Source organism: Apodemus sylvaticus, chromosome 11 (assembly GCF_947179515.1).
Source record: "Apodemus sylvaticus chromosome 11, mApoSyl1.1, whole genome shotgun sequence".
NCBI lineage: Eukaryota > Metazoa > Chordata > Mammalia > Rodentia > Muridae > Apodemus > Apodemus sylvaticus.
Window position 1 is genome coordinate 82,191,416 of NC_067482.1, and position 12,485 is coordinate 82,203,900.

The following is a 12,485-nucleotide window of genomic DNA, read 5'->3' on the forward strand; positions in this document are numbered from 1 at the left end:
AGATTCAAGAGCCGGTATACTTACCGGTCTGAAGCCTGAGAAAAGAGGCACTAAGAGGTGCCCATCTTCTTCTGGCTTTCGTTGTCTTCTGTGTGCTTATGGCCTCGGATCAAAGGCTCTGTCCACTAGATGTACCCCAGTCCCAGAAACTAAGGGTGCCATTCCCAGCACCAGACTCTTCCTTGCTGAGGTCTCTAGAGCCCTGACTCAGAGAGCCTGCCCCTCTATCTTTAACACTGGGGCTAGTCCCACACAGCCCCTAGCTGGTACCCAAAGTCATCCCAATGGCTCACCCAACCCCTGCTGGGTCCCTCGCCCCAGCTGTCCCCACTTGCCCTGATATGAATATTTGTCCAGATATCCCCAGGATTGGGCAGCCAGGGTGGGAAGTGAGGTGCAGGGTCAAAGGTCCACTGGGGAGCGCCTACCCTCCCGAAGACCCCCGAATTATCCATGGCTAAGAGTAACGATGGCTTCTTTCCCCTGGCAGGTGACTGAGGAAGTCCACCGACTGCTGAAGAGGTGCTCGTACCAGTTTGTGTGCAGAGGCAAAGTCAGTGTCAAGGGCAAAGGAGAGATGCTAACGTACTTTCTAGAAGGCAGGACTGATGGAAACAGTTCCCACGGCAGGACCTTTCGCTTGGAGCGAAGGATGTGTCCTTATGGGAGAGGCGGAGGCCAGGCCAGACGGCCCCCACTGTGTCCCGCAGCTGGACCCCCAGTCAGACCGGGGCTCCCTCCAGCCCCCACTAGCCAGTACCTGTCATCCACAGCAGCAGGGAAGGAAGCCTAGTGGAGCCCACAGGCCGCTGGAAATGCATGCAAGGCGAGAATGCCCCAGGGTGACACCAGCCACCATGGCTCTAGCCAGGACCAGCCAGAGGAGCAGTTTCCAAGTGGCTGGGCTGGAGAAGAAGCATTGTCTAAGTGTGGCCTGAGGCCCATGGGAGATGTGCCCAAGCCACCCCTTGGGGCATCCTGAGCTCCGTCTCTTCCTAATGAACTGGTTATGCCTGGCTAGTATTGGCCTTGGTGGTGGGACCTTGGGAATATCTTCCATTGTCACAGCAAAAGCTATGGAGGTCCAGCTGGCAGAGGAGCCCACCATGACTGAGCCCCAAGTCAACTGGCTTATGGGTGGCTCCAGCCCTGGTAGGTCCTGGCTTATGGGTAACCCCAAGCCTGGGTAGCAGCTTCAAGTATGAGTGCCAGTCTGGGAAGTTGGCCCCGCTGGGCAGGGCCATGACGGTTGAGCTGTTCATACCATGGGCACAGCAAAGAGCTGGTCAGGTCTTGGTCAGGGCAGTACAGGAAGAATTGAAGAGACACCTCTTACTGCATGAAGAGCGGGGTTGCTGGCTTTCTTCAAGGGTAGGCTTTTGCTAACAGCCAGAGGCAGGTCTTCTGGAATTCTCGGGAGGCTCTACAGCCGCACTTCTGTCCTTCCGGCCCGTGCATTCTCTCCCAACCCCTGCTGGCTGCTGGTTTCTGACTGCTGCGACAGTGGGCCCTCCTCTTCCTGCACCGTCGCTGCCCATTCAGAGAGAAGGGGTGTGTGCTGCCTTGTCTTCTCCGTGGTGTCTTGGACTCTGTACGTTCAACAAGAATCCAGCCTTTGTTCATGCTAAGAGCGAGTGACCCACGGCACCCACGAGCGCTCTCCTTGCTGGAAGACGTCATCTCCTTGGCATAACCAGTCGTGTCCTCTTGGTGGTTTCAGAATCGGCAGAGTGTGCGTTCCTGAGTGTAGGTGTGGTGTCCCTGCTCCAGAGTGATGGGAAAGAATGGCCCTGTTGACAGACACCTGGGGTCTCCCATGTGTGCTTCCCAGGGACTGCGGCTGTGACGAAATCCTGTCGGGGACAGGATCCTGGAGGAGCTGGTAGGAAGCAACTGGCTGGCAATAGCGGGATGAAACCTGGCTTCTGGAGATTTTCAGTTTCAATCCCAGGAAGGGAGGCAGCTTGGAACAGGGCAGGTGGGCATAAGCCCTGCCTGGTCATGTCTATGGAGGCCCATTTCCTCACGGCTCCGCAAGGGCTTGCCCCCTTCCGAGGGCCCTATCTTCTGAGAATAGGGCAGAGCAAGCCTAGCCTTCCCCGGCAGGGCACATCTGTGGTGTTCTGGACTCCGCTCTGGCTCAAGTGTGCGGCTATGTTGGCACCAGTCAGCCAGCGCCTAGCCCTGGCACAGTTGGCTGAGGCTAGACGCAGGCCACCTGTGGGTAGGAAGCAAACTTCCAGCAACGGGGAGCTGGAGGCTGCATGCAAAGTCTCCAAGTCTCTGAGACTGCACAGCAGGTGCCCTAGGGCGGGGGCGGGGCGGCCGGGCACACTGCACATTCTCTATGGACTGGGCTGGAGTTTGTGGTTGGTGGTAAGGGTGTCCTCGAGCACCTTCTGCGGAGGAACTCTGACCTAGGACCACCCTGCTTTGTTGCCTTCTGATGACGTCAGGCAGTGTGGTATGGCTGTTGTTGGCTGCCTTTTTGTCACCCCACTCTGACTAGAACCCCGAGCCAGGGCCGGATTGACCTCAGCACTCCACTGCAGCCTTCAGGGTTGGAGAGCAGGCAGCTTCGTCCTCCTCAGTGGTCACGTCTGGTTCCTGTGGCTTGGTATTTTGCTGTCATGCTGTTGGGGGATGCTGGCTCCAGGAGAGTTGAGGGTAGCAGGAGAGGCTTTGGGTTTCTCCCATGGCGCTGAAGACCATCAAAGATTGCATTTATGAGAAAGATTCAGGCTGTTGGGGCTCTGAGCAGAGGCAGAATCATCTGAGGCGGAACCTGGGTAGGGCATGCATGTCCTCTTGCTCTGTGGCTCCTGTCCCCTGCCCGTCCCCATGTTTTCTTATCCCTGGGACATATGGCTTTTCCTCATGGGGCTCTTGTGCACAAGGAATTTCTCACCCTGTCTGTCTGTCTGTCTTAATCAGATTCGAAGCCATCAGGTCAGACAGGAGCAACCAGAGCAAGTGAGTACGTGGTGGCCCTGGCTCTGAGGGCTGTGGTGCTGTCCCTGACCTTCTAGGCCATTAAGGAGGGTAGAGAACCTCTCACATAGCCTGGGGTTCCTCAGCATGGCTTGTAGGTACCCAGATCTACTTACTGCTTCTCTGGCTGGTCAGGTTATGGAGAGCATGGTTCTCCAAGATGCCCATATGACAGTCCCAGGTCCTGTGTGTGTGTCCTTTGCCCTTTGTGAAGGACCATCACAAGGGGACTTAGGGTAGGTAGGCCTGAAGGATTGAGAAAGGATCCTAGACTACACTAATAGGGTTAGTACAGACACATGGCCCCTCAGAAGTGGCCAGAAAGCTGGCCAGACTGGGAAGGGTATGCCCAGGACTGAGTCTCTGTTGCTGACCTGAAGATGAGGACCAGATACTCATTGAAGAGACTTAGGGGGACAGCACAGCTCCATCCAGCAAAGAAGCCAGGATAACATGCCTACAACCACAAGGACCTGAAATTGGTCAGAGCCTGAGTAGGCAGCTGCAGACCGTCAGAGCCATCATGGAGGAGGCCAGCCAGTGATCCCTGGATCTGACCTACACGACTCTGAGCAGAGCCAGCCTAGGTCTATAACACTGCAATCACGAATGAGTGTGTAAAACCGAGACCATGTGGGTGCATGGGCAGAGCCACCCAAGGCGTGGTAAGAGCGCGAGAAAGCAACCTTATAGGATGCCATTGTCTTCTCTGGGCACAGAACTGTTCTGAAGTAAACCACACAGGAGCTTTGGCTGGGTCTCTTCTTCAGGGGTGACATCTCCATCATCAGCAATTCCAAACCCGCCTACTTCCTGTGAGGTCAGGAACCACACGTGCAGCCATAATGTTCCTTGGGGTTTGGCGATAAACAACTTTCTTTTTACTTGTGATAAAAATGTATTATATTGCCTTATTTATTTTTAATCTTGTACAATATTCATGTACAAATGTTAGAGCCATTTAGGTAGGATTCTCTCCAAATTATTTATTTTAAGATGCTCTGTAAATAGTGCACCAGTTACAGGTGCTTGTTCACTTGTACCAAAAAATGAGGAAAAGCCTGGTACCCACTTCAGCCCCTGCTTGTCATGCTGTGGTCCTTGGGAAATGACCCTGTTGTGTGCCCTCCCCACCCTTAGCATGCCTCCCGTGCCTGACACCGTAGAATAGAACACAGCCCCAGAATGCTTCCAAATGCTTCCATGGGCTGTGCCAATCTGGGACAGTCTATTCCCGGGGTGTCTGTACCTACAGGTGTATGTCCCCCCCACGCGCAGCAATCCAGTTGTTTCTCAGACTCCAAAGCCACCAGGGCTTCCGGACCCCTTCTGTCATAGAAGCAATAACCATAACCTAATACTGTAGAGACAAGTCTGGCCCAAGTGGATTGAGATTTCAGAAACTACCCATGCATGTGAGTTTGCTAAGAAAGACTGACATCCAAGCCCTCCCCCCCCCCACCTCCCAGAAGGCCTAGCTCTAACTTCTTGGTTCCTAGAGCCAGAATTGGTACCCTCCCCCCCCAAGATATAGCTGAGCAGACTGAGCCAGCCACCAGTCCTGGGCCCCCCTGTTGCTCTAAGGAATAAAGGTGAGGGCAGTCTTCCCATCTTATCGCTACCAATCCTTGAATTGTGATGCTTCGTGTGACTGAGGTAATGACGGTTTGTTTCAGTGTTGCAACATTTCAAGGCACTTGTGACATTTTCAAGGTGGCACATCCTACCTTAGTGCCATCCTGGTGGGAGAAGGGGACCCCTGAAGGTATAACAGGAAAGAGCTAGAAAGGGCTGACAGAGGACTCAAGCTGTGGGCTTGCCTGGCAGGTATGAGCGGCTTTCAGAGAGCTCACGTTGTGTTTACGTGTGAGCGGGAGGACTCCTGTACCACTGTCCTAACAGCAACCTGCAAATGACTTGCTTTAATGGGATGAGGAAGAGGGAATCCATTTGGATTGTGGAATCGGGGAAGGTTTCACTCCAGTCTCCCAGCCACCACCAAGGTAAGTTCGAGGACTCCCCAGGTCCCAGAGATCTTATTCACAGCCTGTGCAGTGCTTCAGTCAATGGACCTGGGGCGGTGTTATAGAGCAAGTGTGTACCCTTCATGCTGAGCATAACAGTGGCAGGAAAAGAACATTGCTACATGCACTGCACAGCCGTCAGCACCATGTTGCAGAAGGGGAGCTGGTGTTTTACATTCTTACATGGCCGTATATACACAGCCACCAGAAACTGAATTGCTCATGCTTTTCAATGGCTTCAACTTTCAGAGGGTACATTCGTCTTGGTAAACTTAATAAAGAGCAAGTCTGGCAGCTTGGATATTATGTGAGCCTTTGAAGCATCTTGCTTCTCTGGCTGTGATCGGCTTTGAATGTTTCTATAGTGGGCTTGAATCAATAGCTCATTTCCATTTACAACTACAGGCTTGGCAGTAGGTTGATGGTTAAAAGTATGTATGCATATGTGCTTGCACACATACACATTCAAACATACTGAGCGTGAGTGTGCACGCGCACACGCACGCACACACACATTTTCATAGAGAATAGTAGGAGTTGGTTTGTATTCCTGGCCCCTTAGACTGGGGTTAGAGGAGTTGCCTGTCATGGGCGTAGATTCAGGATTTGCTTGGAGATATCATTGGACCCAGAGTTCAGAAGGCAAAATTGGAGCCGCCCTCAGCTGGCCTGGGGATAGGAAGCTAATCTTCTTATCTTAGGCAGAAAGAGGTCTCAGTCCAGGAACTGAGGTACCTAGATAACTATCTTATACATAAATTACTCTGAGCTCTTTGATATCGGAGAGAAAAACGTGTTGATATGTTCACAGCAGACACCATGAATGTGGTAGAAATGGAGGCTCTTTGACCATCAGCAACTCCTGGTGCCTATATGTCAACCAGTGCCACATGGACCAAGACCAGTGTGGATCCGGAGGCACAGGCCTAGAGCCCAGGAACCTTCCTAGGGTAAAGCAGAAGGTGTGTGGCCTGGCCAGAGCATTCCCTCCTAAAGGGTAGGGCGGGCACAGTACTGACGGGCCTGGTCAGGAAAGCTCCTGCTACTCACTGGTAGGAATTCTGGAGTGTCCTTTCACATATAGAGTTGGATGACCTGGGGTGGCCTGGTCCTGATGCTGCCTGATGACGGCTGCACAAAGGGTTCTTCCTGTCAGGAGACCATCTGTTATGCTCTGTGAGATGGAGGCCCGGAGGATGTGTTTAGTGCCTGTTACACAGGGTCTGGTACACCGTGAGCACAGCTTCACACAGACATGGCTGGTGTTGGCACCCTGCAGGGTCTGCCTCACCTCCAAGAATTCAGAGGGCACTTTAGGATGTATGTGGGATCCTTGGCCTTGCTCTGAGAGTTCATTCCTTGTAAACACAGGTCCAATAATAGGAGATGAGATCTGTCACTCTGTGGCCCATTCCATAAACACTTCAGATCCAACGTCAAGTGCCACACCCCGTCACTAAACAATTACCTACTCAACATGTCATTATGTAATGACTAAGACATTGGATTTTTAAGTTTTCTAACCATTTTAATCCATCTGTTCCACACGTACCAGATCTGGTTCAGTAGTTTGAAAAACAAAAATTATTCCACTAGAGGCCACACATAATTCAGATCAATGTGTGCTCCTGTGCATGTGTGCGTGTGTGTGGGTAAACATGTGTATGCATGTCTAATACAACATAAAATTATTCTTCCTGGGATTAAGATTACTGGCTGAAGGGGAAAAAATAAATTTGAATACAGTGAGCTGTCATTTGGGTCACTTAATATCCCATAAGCTGGGGCAGCACCTGCCATCCCCCCAACTCCAGGGAGGGGAAGGGAGATTGGGCACATGACCCCGAGCCACTGAGCCTACTGCTAAGTCTCTTTTGCAAAAGGACCCCTATAATAGCATCATTCTGGTGCGGATGTATCCAAAGGCTCTGTTGCTCCTGATTCTTCCGTCTTGTTGGACTGAGGGTTTGGGTGTATGGTGAATAGTATGCAGAGCAGATGGCAGCTCCAGACGCCAGGTGGGTGTCCATCCAAACCCTGAGTGGGGAACAAAATGGCACCAATCTCAGGTATATTAGTCCTTTCCTGCCCTTCAAGGAGCTGATGTGGAGGCCATGCCTTCCACCTGGTGTGTCTGCTGTTGCCCGTCTGGGTTATACAGTGGGAAGAACAAAACTCAGGAGGCCATCATGGGTTGTGCTTCATAAGAAGGTCATAAAATTCAGAAAATGGACCACCATCATGCCACATCCTCCGTCCTGACAAGCATTAGTCATTTAACATCTAGTGAGTGTACTGAGTTTTCTTCAGCGTGTTGCAAGACCTGCTCAGTCAGACACAGGAAGTCAATCATTATTGCCCCATCAGCCCACACTCAGACAGGGGAGGTCAATCATTATTGCCCCGTTAGTGAACACCTTTGGGGGCCTTTGGTATGAGGGTAAATTGATCAAACATTCATGACTAGTACTTCCATTTAGTTTTGCAATTCCTGGCCCTTTCTGTGGGCTCCTTGTCCATGAACATCCTGTGGGCGAAGTGGTTTGCTTACTCAATACACATTGTCCTAAGAATGTAAGGCAGAAGGGGAGGGGCCAGGCCTCAACTCTTCATCTGACTGGCCAAAGCTGCATGTTTTCTGTTGCAGTTAAGGTCTCTGTCAAGCCAAGTGAAGTCTGTCAGAACTGGGCTGCCGTTGATGCTACCCAGGGTGGTGCAGGGCACCTCATGGAGGCTGGTTCCTTGTGGGCAAGGCTTGCTTGAACCCCATATTTGGAGCATGTGGCTAAGTGTTGTTTGGTTCTGTAATTCTTGGCTTCTTGTTGCTAAATTAGAGCCATCCGATTCCTTTCCAATTGGCTGCCTTCCTCCAAAGTTAGAGATGCCCATTGAGAAGTTAGAACACCTGCCTTCAGTTTTCCAGTGTCTTTGATATCCTCAAGCTTTGAGAAACACAAACTGACATTTGTGTCTGGCGGCATCTTCTTAAATCAATCTTTTCTGAAAGGCCTGACATCAAATAGGGACAGAGCTATGGCACTCCTGTAGAGCCCAAACCACACTGCCCAGCCAGCCTAGCTCCAGTCAGAGCTCTTACCTTCAATGCTCTACAACCATTTCTATCCCGTGCTTCCGGCAGGCACAGCAGTGAGGGTGCCTTCCCGGGGCGTTTAGAGAGAATTCTCCAGGAGTGTACAGAAAGCAAGGAAGGGACAATGGTGCATGGCAGAAAAGTATGGCCACCTCTCCATTGCAGGAGCCCCGCATGCTTTCCAGGGGTTGGTTCCTGCTGATGTCACGCAACATCCACTTCAGATGCATTGGTTTCCAAACATTTCCAGCCACTTGCTGAGGATTAGCATTTCAACCGAGATGTTATCTGAGACCGACTCCAGAAATCTCTTAGATTTCATAAACTTGTAGGACTGCCTGCAAGACCATTTGCAGGCCACTAGATCTGCCTGGGAGTGGTGCCCCTCCCCCGCCCCCGCTGCTCCATGGCACTGCATTGGGAAGTGGGCCTGACAGCAGCCAGACCTTGTTCCTTACCTCCCACCAGCAACCTCCACTCAGCCCCAGACCCCAGGCACATGAAGCACAAGTCTCAGGGGACCGTTCCCAAGCTGTGGGGAGCCCAAGGAAGCCCCCAGCATCTCTTGCATACACCACTGGCAGTGTGGGCACAACTGGCCACCAGGAGCACACACGCCTGGGGAGGAGGGGCCTGCTCTGTTGCCTTCATCCCTGTTAAAATTGAGTATATGCAAGCCATTTGCACTATGGGATTGCATGCCATGAAATTCCTAACTGTGTGCACCTTAGTTTGAATTTGACATTGTGTAGCATGCACAAAAGAATGGGTGGGCTTGGGCTTGTCCCCAAGTCACCTCTCCGGCTCATTGGGAGCACAGCGCTGCCCTCAGCCAATCCCAGGTTTTGTGGGGCCCGTGTGGCTCCAGCACTTACCGTCCAGTGTCCTCCCCACCCCACCCCGCCATGCTCCCTCCCCCACTGTGCACCCATTTATGCTGATTGTTCACCAATTCACACAAATGGAAATGTCATTATGATCATGTCTTAGCAGTAATTCCATCTTGATTTAAAGTAAGCCCAAAGCCCACTTCTGGAGTCCCTTACTTAAAAAAAAATTAAAAATTAAAAAAAAAAAAGGCATGTAAGCACCTGTGTCCTGTGTTTATGAAGAAAGCTTTGAGTCCCTTAGAGGGATGGAGGGTGCACGGGCAAAGGGGGAATTTTACCCCACATGGTAAACTTACCAGATGCGTCCGTAGCTATGAGAACTCGATGATTATATCACAATAACTCAATATCACTGGGTAACCTCTCACAATAGATTTGTATAATCAATACGGGTCTATTTTTATGTCAACTCTGTAGAGCACCTTCCAGTCTTTTTCAAGATTGTTAAATTGAGATGAGTAATTGAATAATTTGTCCTATTTTTATTTAAAAAGTGAATGAACTGAAATGTTAATGTGAATGTACATTTCTTAACTGCAACTTTTCTACTGAGTGTTTGCACTATACTCTCTGGAGTCTTATTTAACAAAAATAAAGGAGAAAAAATTGCTTGACTAAACTCTGGCTGTTTTCACTGAAAGACAAATGGTCATATACACATTCTGAAGTCATCTGTGACTCTTTTCATGGGGTGGTGAGTTATTATTCAAAATGTCACATGCCGCATGACCCCCAAGTGACGTAAGCTCTGTTTATTTTTACTCCTTTACTTTTTAAAACCTGGATTTTAGTCCTGGGCTTCTGTGAATCCCCCAGTTCAGATATTTCTCTTATCCAGACAACATTTGAATGTCAATATCGACTCTCCGTGCTTCTTGTAGTCTGGCATATCTTGTTGATAAGATCATTTCTCAGATCTTTCAGAAGCTTCTATAGCGGAGGACTCAGCAATAATGTTTTCATTTTACTTTCCATGAAGTGTCCAGTTGCCTCTGTACGTGCTGGGCAAGCACTCTGGCCCCATGCTAAAGCCCCAGCTCTCAATGCTCCCTCTGAAAGATAAAACAGTCACCTGAGCACTGAAATAAACTGGTGACAGGTTCCTTTGAAAAGCTGAAAAATATTAACCCATCCCAGGTTAGCAGAATGGCGAGAGATCACGTCCACAGTCACGCTGCTGCCACAGGGCAGTTCCTTCATGTTGTTCTTCCTTTGTATGCTGTTTTAAAAGTTCTCCAGAGAGTGAGAGAGGAGCAAGAGGAAGGGGAGGTGTGTGTGTGTGTGTGTGTGTATGTGGTGTGTTGTGTATATGTGTGTGTGGTGTGTGTATGTGATATATATATATATGAGGGGGCGCATGTATGTGTGTGTGATTTGTGTGGTATGTTGTGTGGTATGTATGGGTGTAGTGTATATATTATGTGGTGTGTGTATAGGATGGGTGTGGTATGTATGTCTGGTGCGTGTGGTGTGTATGTATGGGGTGGGTATAGTGTGGATGTTGTGTGGGTGTGGTATGTATGTCTGGTGTTGTATGAATGAGTGTGTACACTTTGGTATCAGGGAGAAGTGGGAAAAAAAACTTAGCTTGAGGAACTGGCTCCTCTGACTAGGGCTGACACATCTGAAGCTGGGCAGACTGGGTGATTGGGAGGAAGTTAATTTTCAACTTACATCTGACCATATGAGGCCATCTGCACTGTGGTTGGCTACCTGCTTTACTCTAAAGTCTTTTACAAATAGCAGTCCCATTTCAGTACCTTCACAGCAACATTTACATGGAATCTGGGCAGACAACTGAAGTGTAGACCTAATCCAACTAACTCAGCATTAACTATCAACATATATGTATAGATTTCCTTTTTTAAATAAAGACTACCTCTTTAATGTTACATAAACTCATGTCCTAGGAAAAGAATTTTTTAAAAAAGATGTGGGATGAATAGTCTAATAGACTAAAAAAAAAAAGGTGTATACAAAATTATGGAAAGTCTAGGATTAAGAAATACGACCTAGCAAAAAAGTGGTCATTAGTAGAACTATTAATAAAGGAAACACAAATTGAAAGCAATACCACATCCATCATCACCAGAATGATGTTTTTAGAAAGGAAATGAAATATATTGCTGGCAAATCTGTGGTGAGGTCACACTTCCACACTTGATCGCAGGGAGTCCGTCTTCACTTGGTAAAATGTCTCCGGGACCACAGGGAGTTAATTCCTTTGGTATGGTAAAACCACCCCAAGATTCTAGCAGTGGCTAGCTATCCTACCAACCCTAGTTGTCTCGAGCTTCAAGGCTTTTACTGTGCTATTGATAGTGATGGGCAATGGGAAAGACACTGTGGCCACCACGATTCTATCCTCATGACCTGTAATGGTGTGATATGTCACTCCTAATTGTGCCAGGAGCTTTATGGTCTGAAACACGGACTTCCTATGTCTCTGGCTGGTGGCAGAGAGATCTGAAGGCTGGTGGGGTTTGTCTAGTCATTGATGGCTTAGAAAGTTAGCTAGCGGCATGACTAGGGAGGTGAGAGGGTCGGCATCTTAAAACAAAAGTGGCTCTCTTCTGGCAGTCAGCAACAGAAGAAAATCTCAGGCCTACAATTGCAAGGAAACAGATTAGGAGCACTCACTTTCCCTGGGGCTCTGAAGCAGGAGCCAGGGTTAAATCACCCTCAATGGTTATATTGGTGGTTTTTAAAATAGCAAATCTTTTAAAAGTTTTTATTTCTTTAATTAGACTTTCAAGGACCTAACTCTTAAGTTGTTAGAATCTTTCCTGGTGCCTCAGCTACCCTGAAAATAGCCCCAAAGAGCAAGTCTGTTTTCATGTTACCCACATTGCTCAGAGTTATAATGCTTCTTGCTGTTTGTCTGCGGGTCTCAGCCTCCAAGTCCTGTTTGAAAGCTATGACACCATCAGCATTCCTGCCACTGCAGACAACAACCCTAGCAGCAAGGGTAACCCAGTACATGGAAATGGTCTTTGACTTCTAGAGTCTGGAGCAAAGGCTTTGGCTTGGTGGCCTGTCCCTATCAGAGGTACTTTCCCTTGTTTACCCACAATAGAAAGAGCCCAGCCAGTTATCGATAACATGAGGAATGGAATCAGTCAACGGGAACAAACCTGGAGGTAAATTTCTATCCAGCAATTCTAGGTAAGACGTCCGCTCAATCTCATCTTATGAGATCCCAGAGACAACCCAGCTGAACTATCAGAGCAGGGACATGATAGAGGGGTGTGCCTGTGAGCCACTGTGTGGAAGTTCATTTATCATTCAGCCACAGGAAGTGATTAAGGGAGCAGGAAACACTCACCTAACTGATTCGAACAAAGCAGACGTCCATCCATGTGAGGATTCAAACCCAAGACAGGCATGTCCTAGAATTAGCAATTAGTTCTCTAACCACACTCCATGTGAGATGGGTGTCAGTACAGAGGCACCGTGTGGAGAGAAGTGTGATTATTAAAGATTAGGCGG

The 12,485-nt window shown here is 49.2% G+C and overlaps 1 protein-coding gene across 1 annotated transcript in view; it reads left to right on the forward strand.

Annotated features, from left to right (window-relative positions):
* The window catches only part of Adcy1 (adenylate cyclase 1), a 113,845-nt gene extending 104,255 nt beyond the window's left edge, over positions 1 to 9,590 (forward strand). Inside the window, exon 20 of the mRNA XM_052199201.1 lies at positions 491 to 9,590. Within this exon, the coding sequence (XP_052055161.1) occupies positions 491 to 793 (303 nt within the window). The 3' untranslated portion in view covers positions 794 to 9,590. The remainder of the gene's footprint in view (positions 1 to 490) is intronic.
* The last annotated feature ends 2,895 nt before the right edge of the window (positions 9,591 to 12,485 follow it).